This window comes from Rana temporaria, chromosome 3 (assembly GCF_905171775.1).
Source record: "Rana temporaria chromosome 3, aRanTem1.1, whole genome shotgun sequence".
Taxonomy (NCBI): domain Eukaryota; kingdom Metazoa; phylum Chordata; class Amphibia; order Anura; family Ranidae; genus Rana; species Rana temporaria.
In genome coordinates this window covers 169,112,954-169,130,372 of record NC_053491.1, presented here as the reverse complement: position 1 = coordinate 169,130,372, position 17,419 = coordinate 169,112,954, and the positions used below count along the sequence as shown (strand labels likewise).

Here is a 17,419-nt window from a genome sequence, read left to right as displayed (position 1 = left end):
AGTCAAGGTAGAGGGAATTATGAACAGTTCCAAATACCAGTCAATATTGGCACAAAACCGGTTAAACCGATGAGAACGGTCTGATGGACTGTTTTCATCGGTCCAAACTGATTGTGTGTGGGCCCCATCGGTTATTTATCCATAGGTTAAAAAAAAGCAATCTTGTTTTAAATTAAACCGATAGAAAAAAAAACGATCGTTTGTAGGCACGTCCATCGGTTAAAAATACACGCATGCTCAGAATCAAGTCGACGCATGCTTGGAAGCATTGAACTTCGTTTTTTTCAGCACGTCGTTGTGTTTTACGTCACCGCGTTCTGACACGATCGTTTTTTTTAACCGATGGTGTGTAGGCACGACTGACCATCAGTCAGATTCATCGGTTAACCAATGAAAACGGTCCATCAGACCGTTTTCATTGGATGGACCGATCGTGTGTACAGGGCTTTAGGCTTCTGTTAGAAAGCTGAACTTGAAGAGAAACTTCATCTTTCAGCATGGCAACTACCCAAAGCATACATACAAAACAACAAAGGAATGGCTTCACGAGAAGATTAAAGTTTTGGAATGGCCCAGCCAGAGGCCAGACCTAAATCTGATTGAAAATCTGTGAAGCGATCTGAAGAGGGCTGTGCACAGAAGATGCCCTCACAATCTGACAGATTTGAAGTGTTTTTTAGCAAAGAAGAGTGGGCAAATATTCCCAAGTCAAGATGTGCCTTGCTGATAGACGCATACCCAAAAATACTGAATGCTGTAATAAAATCAAAAAGACTTCATCAAAGAATTTGTTTGAGGGTGTGCACACTTATGCAACCATATTATTTTAGATTTTTATTTTTACTTCCCTCCACCTAAAAGATTTCAGTTTGCTGTTCAATTGAGTAGTACAGTTTATAGGTCACATTAAAAGTGGAAAAAGTTCTGAAATTATTTTCTTTGCCTCCTTTTTTTTTTTTCATCACAGAAACCTGACATTTTAACAGGGGTGTGTAGATTTTTTTTATATCCACTGTATATTATACATTCACATCAGTCCCTGCCCTCACGGAGCTTGCAATCTATGGTCCCTAATTCGCATTCATACATACACATAGGACCAATTTAGACAGAAGCCATTTAACCTATCAACATGTCTGGAGTGTGGTATATGACCGGAGTACCCCAAACAGTGGTGGCTGGTGCTCAATTTTTTTTGGGGGGGGGGGGCACAAACAAACGATAAAAAAAAATGTCAATTGCAGCCTCACTGTGCCCATCAATTGCCACCACTGTGCCCATCAATTGCCACCACTGTGCCCATCAAACGCAGTCACTGTGCCATAAAATTGTCGCCACTGTGCCATGCCATCAAACGCAGCCACTGTGCCATGCCATCAAATGCAGCCACTGTGCCCATCAATTGTCGCCACTGTGCCATGCCATTGTCGCCACTGTGCAATGCTAAACGCAGCCCATCAATTGTCGCCACTGTGCCATGCTAAATACAGCCACTGTGCCATGCCATTGTCGCCACTGTGCCCATCAATTGCCAGTTTCCCCTGTAAAATGCCGCCAGATTGCCCCAAAATACCGCCGGATTGCCCTCCCGCCCAGCACTTGCCTTTCTCGGTCAGCCATCCTCCTCCACGATCCCTCAATGTCTTCTCCCGCCCTCGATGTTGCTTCAGCCAATCGGGTTACCGGTAACCAGATTCGGTGAACCTAATTGGCTGGGATGCGTGTCAGTGTTAACCAGGGAACGCACACCCCGTGTGTCCCCTGGTTAACTATTTGGAAGCCGATTACGGAAAGCCTATCAGAGCCGGTGGCTCTGATAGACACTTCCACAGCCAACCAGCTGCCATTATTCAGATGGCCGGCGCTCACCAGGGGGCCGGCCATCTGAATAGTGGGCGGCAGCGGCGCCGGCAACACTACATAGATTCATGCAATGCATGTATTGTTTTCAGTGGCGGTGCAGGAGCGAGAGGGGGCGGCACTCCTGCGCCCACTATGGATGCACTGCCACTCACCCCAAGGAAACACACGCAAGCACAGGAAGAACATGCAAACTCCAAGAAGGTAGTGCCATGACTGGGATTCAAACCAACGACCCTAGTGCTGCCAGGTGGAAGTGCTAACCACTTAGTAAAGCATTCCCTGCATTAAGGTAAAAAAATCCCCACTACTTGTTCTCAACCCCCACCCCTAAACACTTATTTGAGTCCTCTCACACTCCAGCACTATCGTAGCTGAAGCTCTGCTGCTCTCTTTTCCTGGTTGCCGCTGCTGTAAGTCAGATCCTCTGAGGAGGGTGTGGGGGTGTGTTCGAGCCATGCTTTGTGTGTTTATGGATGCACACAGCCTGGCTCAGGAGCCCTCTCAACACATAGGCCCGTATTCACAGACAACTTACGCCGACGTATCTGTTGATACGCGGTGTAAGTTCAAGGATGTGCCGTCGTATCTATGCGCTGTATTCAGGAAACAAGATACGCCTGAATTTTGCCAAGATACGACCGTCGTAAGTCTCCTACGCTGTCGTATCTTGGGTGCATATTTACGCTGGCCGTTAGGGGCGCTTCCGTTGATTTACATGTCGAATATGTAAATGAGCTAGATACGCCAATTCACGAATGTACTTGCGCCTGTCGCAGTAAGCGACGCCGTTCGCGTAAGGCGTACGTCCGGCGTAAAGTTACCCCTGCTATATGAGGTGCAAGTAATGCAAAGGTATGGACGTCGGAAACAAGCGTCAAATTTTACGTTGTTTACGTAAGTCGTACGTGAATGGGGCTGGGCATAGGTTACGTTCACGTTCGACGTGATTGTGAGCATGCGTGCGCATGCGCCGTTCGTTCGGCCATGCATTTACATGGGGTCACGGTTAATTTTAATACAACACGCCCACTGCCTTGCTACTTTGAATTAGGCGGGCTTACGCCGGCCATTTTACGTTACGCCGGCGCAAGAAAGGGAGCAAGTGCTTTGTGAATACAGTACGAGCCTCTCTATGTTACGTCGGCGTAGCGCATATCAGATGCGCTATGCCGCTCCAAAGATACGCCAATCTCTCTGAATCCGGACCATTGTGTGCTCAGGGGCAACTGGAAGAAGGAGTGGACATTATTGGTAGGGGACTCCTGAAGAGGAGGCAAGGGACTGCTCTGGCCAATATCATTGAAGAGAGTAAGAAGGTATACCCTCCTTTATTTTTTTTACACTCAAAAAATCACTTTAACCCCCTTGATGGTGTTCCCAAGTCTGACTCGGGGTTACATTTTCTTGCTGCGATCGGTAACCCCGAGTCAGACTCTGGCTCGCCTCACTGAATCCACAGGCATGGTTTACTTACCTTGTCCTTGGATCCAGCGATGCCACCGCGCTATGTGAGCGAGCGGGACCTCGCTCGATTCACACAGTGCCTCTGTGTGCCGCCGATCTCCGTTCCCTGCGACGTTACGACGCACGGAGGCGGAGAACAGCGCCAAATTCAAAAACATAAACAAACACATTACATACAGTATATTGTTATCTTGTAGATTACAGTACTGTATGTAAAAAATACACCCCCCCTTTGTCCCTAGTGGTCTGCCCAGTGTCCTACATGTACTTTTATATAATAAAAACTGTTCTTTCTGCCTGCAAACTGTAGATTGTCCATAGCAACCAAAAGTGTCCCTTTATGTCAAAAATGGTTTTAGAGCAGCTAGAAAACAGCGATAATAAATTATAATCACTTGCAGAATTGTGCGATAGCGATTAGTGGGGAAATTCGTCATAAAAAAATAAAAGTAATGACAGCGACAATTCTGTAACTGAGCAAATTTCAGTGATTTTGAGTTGATTACATTATTGAATATTTTTTATTAAAATTATATCATTATTTGTTATAATTATTTATTATATTATAATTTATAATTTTGTTTTTAAAAAAAAAATCATACCCGGGATGCCTACTAGACTCTCTTGTTTGGTCAGATTTAAGTAAGTTATTCCTAATTACAGGCCTACAGTATAAAACGCCAAATTTCCTTGCAAATAATGGTACCGCTTTCAGCACCTAAAATCTGAAATTATCATACCGCTAGGGAGGTTAATACTGATGTACATAGCTCAATGTGGTGGTGACAATATGCAGGAACAAATACACAAAATATGACAGTATGTGGGGAAAATACTGGCAATTGTAATCATCATATAGGGACAACAAACTGACAATTGTGACAATATTCAAGCAACAAACAGGCGAACAGGATAATATGTGGACAACAATATAGCAATTGTGACGTTCAACTCCCCCCACCATCTACCAGCAAATTCCCCACATCCTTCTCTTGCAACTTCTCTCGGGCAAATGTTCCTTTCACTGAAACAACCAAGTGACAATGAGAATCCCAGGCGCGGGAAGAGTGTTGATGCTCACTCAGCTCTTCTGGAGTACTGTTGGCTACATAATGGGCTGCGGGCAAAATACTTTTCAATTCCCAGACTACTTCAGGACTCCAGAGCTATTAATGCTCCTTTCCTCCTGGGTTCTGCTGCACGTCGAGCCGTGGGCACCTTGATATGAATGTAGTGCAGTACAATGCTTGTACATGCGCTCACTTGGATAGAGGGCAAAGGCAGAAAGTCTTCTTCTGTCATGGTGACTAGAACATTATGAAGGCGGAGAAGAAGTCACTGGAAGGCAATGCAGGTGTGAAGCCACACCCTGGAGATAGGGAGAACCATCGGTCATATTGGTTTTATTCAGAAATGTATTTAAGTGTAATTATGATGTGTCAAGTGAAATAATCCATAAAAGCCAAAAGGTTGTATTCTACAATAAGGACTCATACACACGACTCGTCGTAAATGAAACATCATTTTCCTTGACGAGTTCCTTCTCAGGCTTGTGGAGAAACTTGACAAGCTTTCTTTGCATACACACTGTCAAGACCAAATCTCCTCTTTCTAAAACGAGGTGACGTACAACACATACAACGGCAGGGGAAGTTCGATTCCACTGGCACAACCCTTGGGGCTGCTTTTGCTAATCTCATGTTACTGTGTGTTAAGTAAAAGTTTGGTAAGAGACGATTTGCACTTTTCAGACTTTGACAAATGTGCTATCTCCATTACAAACGCTACTTTTACCGAAGGTGCGCTCCCATCTCATACTTTTATTCTGAGCATGCGCGGGTTTCTTAGCATACACACAAATGTGTTTCTCGTCGAAAACCAGCCCGATGAGGAACACAACGAGGAAATTGAGATTCCCGTCGAGGAAATAGAGAACTTGTCGAGTTCCTCGACAGTTTTCTCAATAAAAAACATACACACGACCGTTTTTCCTCGGCAAAAAAGCTCTGCCACCAAGTTTCTTGATGGATTCTGTCGAGGAAACCGGTCGTGTGTATGAGGCCTAATAGTAAGAGTTGATTTCTGATTAATTGCTATGAATTATTGCACTTTGAGCTTTATCTTTGCATTTTTACCTTTCCTGTTGAGAAAATATGTATATCTGTTTGCTCTAGCAAAGATTGGGGGCTTAGTTACACCTTTTTAAATTTTTATTTAATTTTTTACTTTATTGAAATGTTACAAAACAGCATTCGGCCCTATGCAGTACAGTTACATGTGGTGCAATGAGTTGCACTGTGTAAAAATGCATACATGTATTTTTACACAGTGCACACCACCACAGATACATTCATATTGGTGCAGCTCAACAAACATAGTGTGAATGAGCTCTAACCCTCAGATACTACTTGCACACTTATACTGGCTAAGCTGACAGTACTTTCTGTGCTCGTACACATTCCTGAAAGTGGCTGTAAATGTAAGTTGTGCTGCAGCAGCCACGGGCTGGAAACCGAAGACATTCAAAGCGAGAAGAATGTCACTAGCACTCTAAAGATTACCAGAACAGGCCCAAAGCTTTTTTCAGTGATCACATCATAGTTACAAAAGCAACGTCCTCGAGCCTCACAGGACTCCCAAGGACCCTCTTTGTGACAACACATACCTGATGAAGGTGACAACACATACTTGATGAAGGGGCCCGGTGAGTCACTTTTGTAACTTTGATGTGATCGCTGCATAAAGCTTTGGAACTATTAAGGAGATCCTCACTGTGCTGGAGACATAGGCCCAGATTCACAAAGCACTTACGCCGACGTATAACAAGTTACGCCGACGTAAGTGCAAATGTGCGCCGTCGTATCTGTGTGCCAGACCCACCAACAGACGTGTGCCTAAAACCAGGCTATACCCCTCCGACGTAGCTTGCTCATGCCGGCGTAGGGTGGGTGCAAATTTAGGCTGGGCGCATGGTGCCACTCCCATTGATTAGCCATTCAAATATGCAAATGAGGGAAATACGGCGATTCACGAACGTGCATGTGCTTGGCGCATGCTACGCAAGATGCGCGTAAGTTTTACGTCCGGCGTAAAGTTATTCCCCATAAAGGAGGTGCAACCCAGCAACAGACATGCACAGGTCTGCACCAGGGAATACAAGCCGGCGTATTGTGCGTTGGACGGGTGTCTTGCTGGGCGTACGTTATGTTCAGGGCGTACGCAGTTTTGCCGACGTGGTTGTGAGCTGGCGCATGGGGGTGCGTCCAAGTCATGGCGCATGCGCAGTTTGTGATACGTACCTGTCTGGCGCTTGGCCCATCATTTGCATGGGGTCACGCCTCATTTGCATGGGTTCACGCCCACTTCCACCTACACCGACGTGCGCCTTCGAAACCCACGCCACGCTGGGGCAGCGTTGGGAGCACTGGCTTGCTGAATGCAATTGTTGCCTCTCTGCGCTGCGTTGGCGTAGCGTACAGTGTTTGCCCTACGGCGGCGTAATGTGCGCCCTGCTCTTTGTGAATCTGGGCCAATCTTCTTACGTTATGTTCAGGGCGTACGCAGTTTTGCCGACGTGGTTGTGAGCTGGCGCATGGGGGTGCGTCCAAGTCATGGCGCATGCGCAGTTTGTGATACGTACCTGTCTGGCGCTTGGCCCATCATTTGCATGGGGTCACGCCTCATTTGCATGGGTTCACGCCCACTTCCACCTACACCGACGTGCGCCTTCGAAACCCACGCCACGCTGGGGCAGCGTTGGGAGCACTGGCTTGCTGAATGCAATTGTTGCCTCTCTGCGCTGCGTTGGCGTAGCGTACAGTGTTTGCCCTACGGCGGCGTAATGTGCGCCCTGCTCTTTGTGAATCTGGGCCAATCTTCTTCTATCCCCTGCAGAGTAAATGAATTATCCAGCTCTTACACTGGTTATACAATGAGCAAATCTCATTGTGTACCTGATGAGCTCAGAGGGTGGTCCTGTCAGCTGCTTCCCATCCGGCAAACTTTCATTGAGAAGTTGAAGGAGCAAGGCAGAAAAAAACAGCTTGCATCCAATCAGTTGTACGCACTGTTTGGGTATTTTAATAGCTGATGGGGTCGGATCTCAAATACAATAGCCACAGCAGGGGATTTGTCCATTTGCAACAACGCAGCATGGATGTCAGATTTTTTTCTGTTCAGCCTGCAGGTCAAATGGAAGAAATCTATTTGATTATGGCCAGAAAAGATTTAGCAAATAAATCTATATTTGTATAGCTGCATGCAAAAAACCTTGAGCTGGGAAATTCCGATCGTGTGTACGCGGCATAACACACATTTGTTGTCGGAAAATTTTAAAGCATGCTATCCAACATTTTGTTGATGGAAAATCCGACAACAATTATTCGATGAAGCATACGAACGGTCGGATTTTCCGACAACAGCTTTGTCATCACACAATTCCCGTTGGAAAATCTTACAGGGAATGTTGTGGGGAACAGAACTGGCAGAATCACAAGTGCTTAGGCTGAGGTGGTGAATTGCTAGGTACCGCTATAGTAAATCAGCCTGTACTGAATCTCCACATCTGAGAATAAAATGTCCATGCCAGTCTTGAATATTTATACAAAAGCTAGGTTTATATGAAATTATTACTTCCTTTTTAAATTACAGTGCAAACATGTCATATATATACTTTGTATACTTCTTTCCCATTCAATCCCATACATTTTAAATGGACCGTAAATACTTGTAAAATGATCATGCTTGTACGCATGGCAAATGTACTTTCATGCTTGTTAATTCAAGTATATGCAGCAAGAAAAGAATAAGAATTTAAACTGCATCTTAACAATTCTTTCATTATGATTATCACATAAAGTGTTACTCATTTTGAGATCTGAAAGGACATTCTGTCTTTTCTGTAGTAGCAGTATAAATGCTTGCAAGTTCATAGAATAATATTTCACTGGTGCTTTTGTTCCTTGCATAGGAAGTCTGAGGATGTCTATGTACAGTCATATGTTTCTTGTTTTCTCATGCAGTGCCTGCTGGAGATTCGTCTTTGGTTAAATTTGTATTTCTTGTGGAGAGACCTGGCAGATGTCCCAAGTGAAAGAACCTTTTCCTCCAGGGCCTGTAGGGCCTGAACATGATGCTTCAGCCGAAGACAGCCTCTTGATCTCTCTCCCCTTGGGTAAAACTCTGAAACATTTATGTGCCTGTCTTGTATTCCACACATTGGTTTTATGTTTAACTGAGTTTATCCTTTATGTGAAATTAACACCATAAAATCCTACATTCAACTAATCTGCTGCTCACAGAGACTGGCAAACAATATTTTTTTCCAAGGTAGAATAAAAAATAAAATGTATTTTATTATAAATAAGATAAGATTGTATGTATTTCTGTATACAGTAGACAGCTGGAAAAAGTAAGTACATCTCCTTCAATAGCAGCCTCCTGTACTCCTCTAAAACTTGGAGAGAAAAGTGCAGCTCTGTAAGTCAGACAAGTCTGTGTTGCATTGCACAATGCTGTCTATTTAACACTGGAAGCTTCATGGGAGTGATGACTCATCAGTGTGCTGATATGGCTTCTCTAATGTCCAGTCATAGGCTTGGGTGGATTTAATAACAGATTGTAAAATGCAGTTGTGGTGTCATCTTCAGGGATGTGCAGAGAGGCCAGGTCCTGTCTTTGCCTTCAAGCAGAGGTTTGACACAATAGCACGTATTGGAAAAAATAACAAATCCTTTGGCAGTGAAGACATTTTACATATAATATATGCAGTTCAAGTGTGTATTTAGCTGTTTGCCTTGAGTTCAGCTTTATTAATTACAGCTAAAACAAACTACAGTATTTTTAAAGTGGTTGTTAACCCACAGGGTTAAATTTACATTATCCTCTCGGTTGATGCATGAAATACAATGCTTTATAAAAAAAATCAGCAATATACCTACCTGTTTACAGAGCGCAGATCGGCGCTCACGTGATCTGCCGGCTCTCTCCTCTCTCGGGCCGAGTATCCCCTGCTGACGTCAGTCAGGAGGAGAGGAGGCGAGAGGCACCCCTGCTGCAGCTGTCATGCAAGAGAGGCAGTGGGTCAGGTGAGCGCCAATCTGCACTTTGTAAACAGGTATATAGCTGCATTTTTTTTTATAAAGCACAGTCACAGGGGGACATTGCATGAATCAACCGAGAGGATAATGTAAATGTAACCCTAATTTGAGCAGCCGGAGGGGAGGGGGCGGACACAGATATGGAGCTGACAGGAAGGGAAGGTAGGGGGAGAGGACGGAGGAGAGCACAGAAGAGAGACATGAGACACAGCGGATGACGGAGGCACATAAACTGGCCACAGGGTCAGGGCCCAGCAGCTATGATATACCGTGGTCAGTTTACAATGGGGAGGGCAGAACCAGGTAGGATCAGCCAGGTATTTCAGGTGATACAGGGGGCAAATTTACTCAGCACAAGCACTGTGCTGTATGACATGCTTTAGTGCCCATTCACACTACCGCGACTTAGGATCCGACTTGTGTCGCCCCAAGTTGCCAGACATGAGAAATTCCATTGAAGTAAATGAGAGCAATCTTAATGTACACTACTGAAGTCGCTTCGACTTCAGAAAAGGTTCCTGTACTACTTCAAGGTGACTTCTAGGTGACTTGTACCCATTGATTTCAATGGAAGTTGCCTCCGAAGTCTGATCAGTGTCTTAACTGAAGCAACTTTACAGGAAGAGAAAATGGTTTTCTCAGACAAACCCCTCCTTCCCACAGAGCTGATTGTTTGATTGGCCACTGGCAAAGTTGCCTGTCCTGGAGGCAACCTGAAGTTGCCTCAAGTTGCTTCGCAAAGTCGTGCCGACTTTCATGTCGCTGTAGTGTGAGACGGTACTTAAAGGAATGGGATCTTTTTTTTCCCCTTTAGATTAACAAACAATTTAAGCTACATTTATGTATACTGGTAATGTTTTGATTTACTAGAGTGAGCATAGCAGCCAGCTAGTTTTTTTGTTGTAGGAGACCTCGGCAATAGTGGGCTCCTAGCTTCTCTGACAATTTTCTTTTTTGAACATACAAATTCAACAAAGCAAAAATAAAGGGTAATAATTACGGTTAAAATTAGGAAAACGTGTTTGCCCCTAAGGTTTCATGCACACAGGCATTTTAAAATACTCCTATCTATACTCGATCTTTCTTCCAGGAGCTGGCAGAAAAATCAAGCGTAAAGAATTCTCATTTCGGCTGGTAATTACGTGTGTGTGTATACATGCGTAAGATGTTTAGAAACGCATGCGCATAAGCTCATTCTTCTGGCTAGAATATTCATTTATTCTAGCCACTGGATGGAATTCACACACATACGCATGTTTATGCATATATATGGTTAAATTATGCCAGTTAGCTCCTCTCCAAATGCTCAATAGGGAAGGGAAAAATGCAACGATAAAGTGCAAGTACTGGGCATTTTTTTATGCCCCTTAATGTTGCTCTAAAATACAAATACAAAACACCACAATGTGCAAGGACACTTAGGCTGTAATGGAGCTGCATTCAGGTACATAAAAAAAAAAAAACGTTAAAAGTGCTGTATTTTCTGCCCGTGTGCAGGAGACCTAACAAGTAGAGATCTGTTGACATTCTAGTCTTGAACACTCCTGTCGGTAGTTGACTCTGCCTGTGTTCAGTGTTTGCCCGAAGATTTTCCCATTTATATGGGGAGGTTTTCTGCACAAGCAAAATGTGTTGAAAGTAGAATTATAAACCTGCATCTGTTTAGCAGTTAGAATTTTTATACTTTTAACCGTCCTCAGCTCAAAACTATTGGGTCTAAATCTGCTGTAAGATTTTCAGGAACAACATCCTAATAAAAATTATGTGTGTCATTTTCCTATTTTCTGGAAGAGAAGAGTTACAGTATGCTCTAATGTAGTTATCATAGACAAAGATATCTTTGTTACTGAGTCATTTTTTAAGGTCAGCAGACAGTAATATTTTTTTATAATATCTTTGCTGTTTAAATATGTAAAGTGCATTTAAACTTTAGATGTCAGTGTCCTCACCAGCCCTATTTGATTGGTCGTTCTTCTCTTATTAACTATCGCCTGGATTTAGCTCATGAGCCACAGTCATGTAGTGTTGAAAAGAATGTTAGAATGAAGAAATACTGTATATTGCCTCTGTACGGGGTCGTCTGCTTGCAATCTCTGTCCTGTCCTGCAACATAAGAGGTAGTTCTACCCACCATGTATTCCCTTTTCGGTTATCCACTCTCATGCTTTGGGACTAAAACTGTCAGTACATGGATCAAATCTCGTTCAGTTCAGCAGGGACCGGCCAAGATTCGATCCATGTATGTCTATTGATCAACTTCAGTGCAACCAGCCTGTCAGATTTTTGGAATGTGATTACTGCCTGCGGCTATAGCCTCTAGCTGTAATCATTGTGTTCTGCCGCCCCACCCCCTGGCAGAACACAATAGGGCTGCAGGAGGCATTCTCCCATCAACATTAACTGTGTTGATGGGGGAATCAATCATCTATGGCTTGCCTAACTGTCCAGCATCAGTCTAAATTATTGGCTGGTCTTGTTTCTCTGACACTGTTGGCGCAGGGAGAAGTAATGTTGTGTGCCATGAGTGGAGGTTGGGACAAGAGGCGAGAAGCAAAGTATATTATAGGAGGAAAAATGGGGGAAAAAATAAATGTCCCTGGACTGCCGCACTCTGATAGGCGATTTATTGAAACAAAATGAACAAAGGAAAAAATCCAAAGTTGTATAACATCCAAAAATTCATGCAACACTGCAATCAATGGTAGAAATTGGACATAGGGGACAAAAAAGCTAACATGTTTCACATCATGGATAGATGCTTAGTCATAGCTTTGGGGGGAAATGGGGGCTTTGGGGAAAAACCGAATGTGGGGAAGAATTCGAGATTTTCCTAGCTTGTGACGGAAAATATTAATTATATGAAGACAGGAGGCGAGTATCTTATGCATTATCTTTCTTTAATAATGCCCATAGCAGAAATACAGTAAACATTTATTGTAACTTAAAACATTCAAAGAACTACCCTTCCCAGCAGTCCCTGGGCCAGTGTAGCCCCTCCCAGACCGTAGCCTATATAAGGGACTGTCTGAGGTAACCTATTCCTCTTTCTTCATGCGAATTAGTGTAAACAGGAACCGAAAGTCCAATTAGACATCTCCGCGGCTGCCGGGAACCTTCCGACCGGAACACAACATCCGAATCTGGAGGAAACGAAGGACAAGGCCAACACGGACCAACTTCATCCGGACCAGCTTCATCCCAACGGGGACTATAGGAAACCCAAACCATTCGGAGCCAACCGGTCAGTTGTCCTCCGGAACATGGACCAACGGATTCAGTCAACGGCATCCCGACTCCGGATCTGGAACACAGTAGGAACCTCCATCTGCGGTGAACTAAACCCATGGATCGAAACGGACAGCAATCCCAACGGGGATAGTGAAAACGAACTCCCGGGGCGTACCAGCCTCCGACTTGCAGGGTGCGTGGTTCATCAGTCTAGAACGAGAGAGAGACAACCTCGTGACAGGGTTGGGTTGGGAGGGAAGATACTCGCCTCCTGTCTTCATATAATTAATATTTTCCGTCACAAGCTAGGAAAATCTCGAATTAAACATCAGACAGGAGGCTCATATCTAATGCAAGTTCAAAGCTATAACAATGCATATGACCAATAACAATCAAAATAATCGACAACACTGACATAGATATGTGTACCTCCTGTTCAAAGCGGGATTGGCGGAAAAGCGGTCGCTGACAACAGTCCGCCGCTATAGTAAGTCACAGAGGAAACCGGGAAGAGAGGATTAACGTAGGAAACGAGGAGTTGACAGACTTGCGAAGATCGCAGCGAGGCTGTCAAGGACATATAAGTCTGTAGACAGCGGACCACATACAGTTGTGGATGTGCGGGGAAGAACGGGTAGAAAACCGATCGAAGTACCGTCTGGTCCAACGCACGACGGAAAAAGACTTGAGTCTCTGAGGCGAGGAATGACGCCTGGATATGTCCAAAGCCTTGACGTCTGACCCACGATGATGGAAATCGGACACAAGAAGACAGTAAGCTCGAAAGACAGTAACCTCAAAACAGAGTGTCAACGTCCCCCAGCCCGAGAACATGATCATGACCTTGGAAAAATCCCAAGTGTGCTGGTACATTGGGCGATTTAAACTTAACGCCTTCAAAATTGACACACCAACGGATCCAAAGAGTCCGCCCGATAATTGGCTATTACAGACCCTGGCGCTTGAACGGGGTCGACCCGTCGTTGATCACACCAAGTAACCCAGAGTCCCCAGGTAGATCGAGATGCCGATCTAGTCCCGGGGCCCAGTCCAAGGCAGGGAATCCCTAGCTGTTCCCGAAAGGTCGTAGTCTGCGACCGGAACCCCGATACTAACCATGTGAGGAGAGGTAGGATGTGCTTCGTGAGTAGAGGGTGCAGATCCCCGTTCGGACCAGCGAGGAGGTGGGGGGAATGAGGAAACAACCTGGGGAGTTCCACCGTCATCCTCAGAAGGAGGGGAAACCATGGCTGCGTCGGCCACCACGGAGTGAACCGCACGACTGATGCCCTCCGGCTCGCTAAGTGAAGGAGGACCCTGAGGGTCACCGGGAACAGGGGAACGCGTAATGTGTCCCCTGTGACCACGTTTGGTGGAGGGCGTCCACATGGTGCGCCTCCGGATCCGGCCTCCGGTTGTAAGAGCGCGGAAACTGGTGGTTGATACGGGGAACGAACAGGTCCATAGAGAAGGATCCGCGAAGTGAGCGAGGATCAGGGACCCTGACCGGAGCGGTCGCCAATCGTTGGAATTGGTCAGGTAACGAGAATCCAATCTGCCACCCTATAGGGATAGTCTGTGGCATATCCCGCAATCGGGACGATGTTGCATTCCAGGCAGAAGTGCCCGAAGTCGTACTAGATCCGCTAGGATTCTGGATCAGGGGCCCACCAAGCGATCAACGTACCGGACTGCGGGTACGTTGTCCGAACGCAATAGCACACAGCAGATGGAGGTGCGTGGCAACAGACTTCCGATGGCAAAAAAGGCCGTCAGGGGTGCACGTGTTGATGTGCAGCCGAGGGTTCTCTGCGGACCACGTCCTACCGGAGGACGAGGGACTGCACCGAGCACCCCAGCCGAGGCGGCTGGTATCCGACCCTATGACGAAATCCGGTGAGGAGTTGAAAATGTCTCGCCGTTCCGTTTGACGGCATGACGTAACCAAATAACAAGCAAGCCTACATAAAAATTATAAACATAGAGTAATGTACTTATCTGAGTTCTGGCTATGAGCAGAAAGAAAGAGGAATAGGTTACCTCAGACAGTCCCTTATATAGGCTACGGTCTGGGAGGGGCTACACTGGCCCAGGGACTGCTGGGAAGGGTAGTTCTTTGAATGTTTTAAGTTACAATAAATGTTTACTGTATTTCTGCTATGGGCATTATTAAAGAAAGATAATGCATAAGATATGAGCCTCCTGTCTGATGTATAATTAGAACTTCCATCCAGTTATTACTGCTGTCTGGACCTCTGTTATCAGGCGGGATTTACTGTCTGCTTGATAACGGTTTTAACAGAGAAAATCCACAAAAGAGACATAAATAGCATTAAATATATATATATTTCTGCCTCTGTTGCTTTTGAATCACTTTGAGGAGAAATTCTATCCACAACTAAAAAAAAGTTATTGGCTTGACATACTGAAACTGAATAGACTTTCTGATATTCTAGCATCGGTAGATGATTCCTTCAGCCTGTTCTTTTTGAATACCTGTTCAGTGGTACAGAAAACTTGAAAATGAATCTTAAAGTAGACCTAGCATCACACAAACACATTAATGTGGAGCTTCACTCTCTCAATCAACATTGACTATATTTAATCCTTATGCTGCTAGCGTTGGCACATAGATAGGCCGCGCTATTTTTAGCTGCGCTTTACCGTAGTTTTAGTTAGCGCTTTTTGGGCGCTAGCGTTGCGCTTTTAACCCCCCCTGGGGGCCAAAAAAGGGTTAAAAGCGCTAGCAAAGTGCCGCTGCCAAATCCCCTGTAAAGCGCTGACCATTGATTTCAGTGGCAAGGGCAGTTTAGGAATGCTAAATACAGTGCTCCCGCACCACCCAGAAGATGCTTGCAGGACTTTTTTTCCTGTCCTGCAAGCGCACCGCCCCAGTGTGAAAGCACTGCAGGAGAGGCACTTTACAGGCGCTTTTCAGATGCTATTTGTAGCGCAAAAAGCGCCTGTAAAGCGACTTAGTGTGAAAGCAGCCTAAAGTATATGTATTTTATTTGTTTTAAAGGGGTTGTAAAAGCTTGTGGTGTTTCACCTTAATGCATCCTAGAAATGTGAATGCAGCCTTAGGGGCCTGTTTACAGATGGGAAGGGAGTTAAGAACAATCTCTCTACCTGTTACCCTCTGTCTTTCGCTTTCAGTCCCTCACACATATACTTTTTCATGCAATAATTCAAAATTTTAATGAGTATTCTGGATTGCCAGATACAGCTAGGCAATGTTTATTATTATTGCATTAAAAATGCAGTTGTTCCAGCCTTTCATGTTCTATGTGTATATATTCTTCTATTGTTTTGATAAGCAATGTTGAAACAACACTGAAACGAATCCTTGGAGGACGCATTTTGTTCAAAACTGGTGCTTTATTTTGCTAAAACCAGCTAATCAGCGATACCAACTTAACTGAGTGTAGAAATAGTTTGTATTTTTTTTTTCATTCCATTTCCGCCTAAAGTAATTCTCTTTTTTTTTAAAAAGAGAAGTGTTGTGAATCATTACATCCTATGAATCACTGTTTTTGAGAAATGTTCAGCTATCTCACATTAAACGGCTGTGTTTGACTATCGTTGTCTGCCAGCTCACACAATTTTAATTCCTATTTTTGACATTTCAGCTTTTGACTTTATTCAGGAAGCCTAAATAAACATTAAAGGAGACCTGTCATAAACAAAAAGAAAAAAACATATATAGGCTGGCATTGCTTTGACCTTTAAAAAAATACCAGTTGCCTGGTGGTTGTTCTGAGTAGGGATATGTTAAACATAACTGGATTTGGTTCGAGGTGGGTTTGGCTAACTCTTCTAAAGTCTGGGGGCCAGATTCACAGCAGAAATACGCCGGCGTATCTACTGATATGCCGGCGTATTTTCAAATTTGCCGCGTCGTACCTTGATTTGTAATCCTCAAACCAAGATACAACGGCTTTTGGCATAGATCCAACAGGCATACGGCTTCGTACGCCTTCGCATCGTAGGTGTAATTTTCCGGCGGCCGCTGGGTGGAGTTTGCGTCGTTTTCCAGCGTCGGGTATGCAAATTAGCTGTTTACGGCGATCCACGAAGGTACGCGCATTCGTCGCATTCTCTTACGTCGTTTTTTCCCGTCGTAAAGTTAAGAGTGCTATTTAGATGGTGTAAAATTACACCATCCATGTTAAAGTATGGCCGTCGTTCCCGCGTCGAGTTTTAATTATTTTTTTTGCGTAAGACGTCCGGGAATACGAAAGTACGTTACGCACGTCACCATTCAAAAAACACGTCGGGGCGCCGTAATTTCGCGCAAAGCACGGTGGGAAATTTCCAAACGGAGCATGCGCAAAACGTTCGGCGCGGGAACGCGCCTAATTTAGTTTCAATAGTTTTTTATTAAATTTTCAAGACAAACAAAATTGAACATAGAAGATGCACTACAGATGTTAATCTTTCATACATTAGAATTAACAGCCTCAGCTAGGATAGGAGATAGTTTTCCATCAAGGCCCTAAACATAGGCCTTATCCGCACCACCGCCATGAGCGATCCCTCTCATTGGGCGCAGCGGTGATCATGTCGCGTTAAAATCCTTTCTCCATATGTGGGTTAAACTACCATCATATATGACTCTAAACGTTTTAGAACATTGTAAGCATCAACAACCAATAAACCATACTTGCACTAAAGATCTCGTAAAGTCAGAATCAAGGCAATGAAGTTATTACAATATTGCTCCTTCGCGGTACCACTTGAACCATGGTTCCCAGGCCCTGGAAACC

General features: G+C 44.6%; 1 protein-coding gene across 7 annotated transcripts in view; it reads left to right on the top strand.

Moving 5' to 3' along the window:
• Nucleotides 1–17,419, top strand: part of MDFIC (MyoD family inhibitor domain containing) — a 198,709-nt gene that overhangs the window by 46,283 nt on the left and 135,007 nt on the right. For 6 of the 7 annotated variants that reach the window (XR_005747901.1, XM_040343786.1, XM_040343788.1 and 3 more), the window contains exon 2: nt 8,349–8,500. Coding sequence is in view for 6 of the 7 variants with exons in the window: in XM_040343786.1 (XP_040199720.1) it covers nt 8,407–8,500 (94 nt within the window). In the remaining variant the exon portion in view is untranslated. Of the gene's footprint in view, nt 1–8,321; nt 8,501–17,419 lie in introns of all 7 variants that reach the window. The other variant, XM_040343785.1, reaches the window with a different exon arrangement.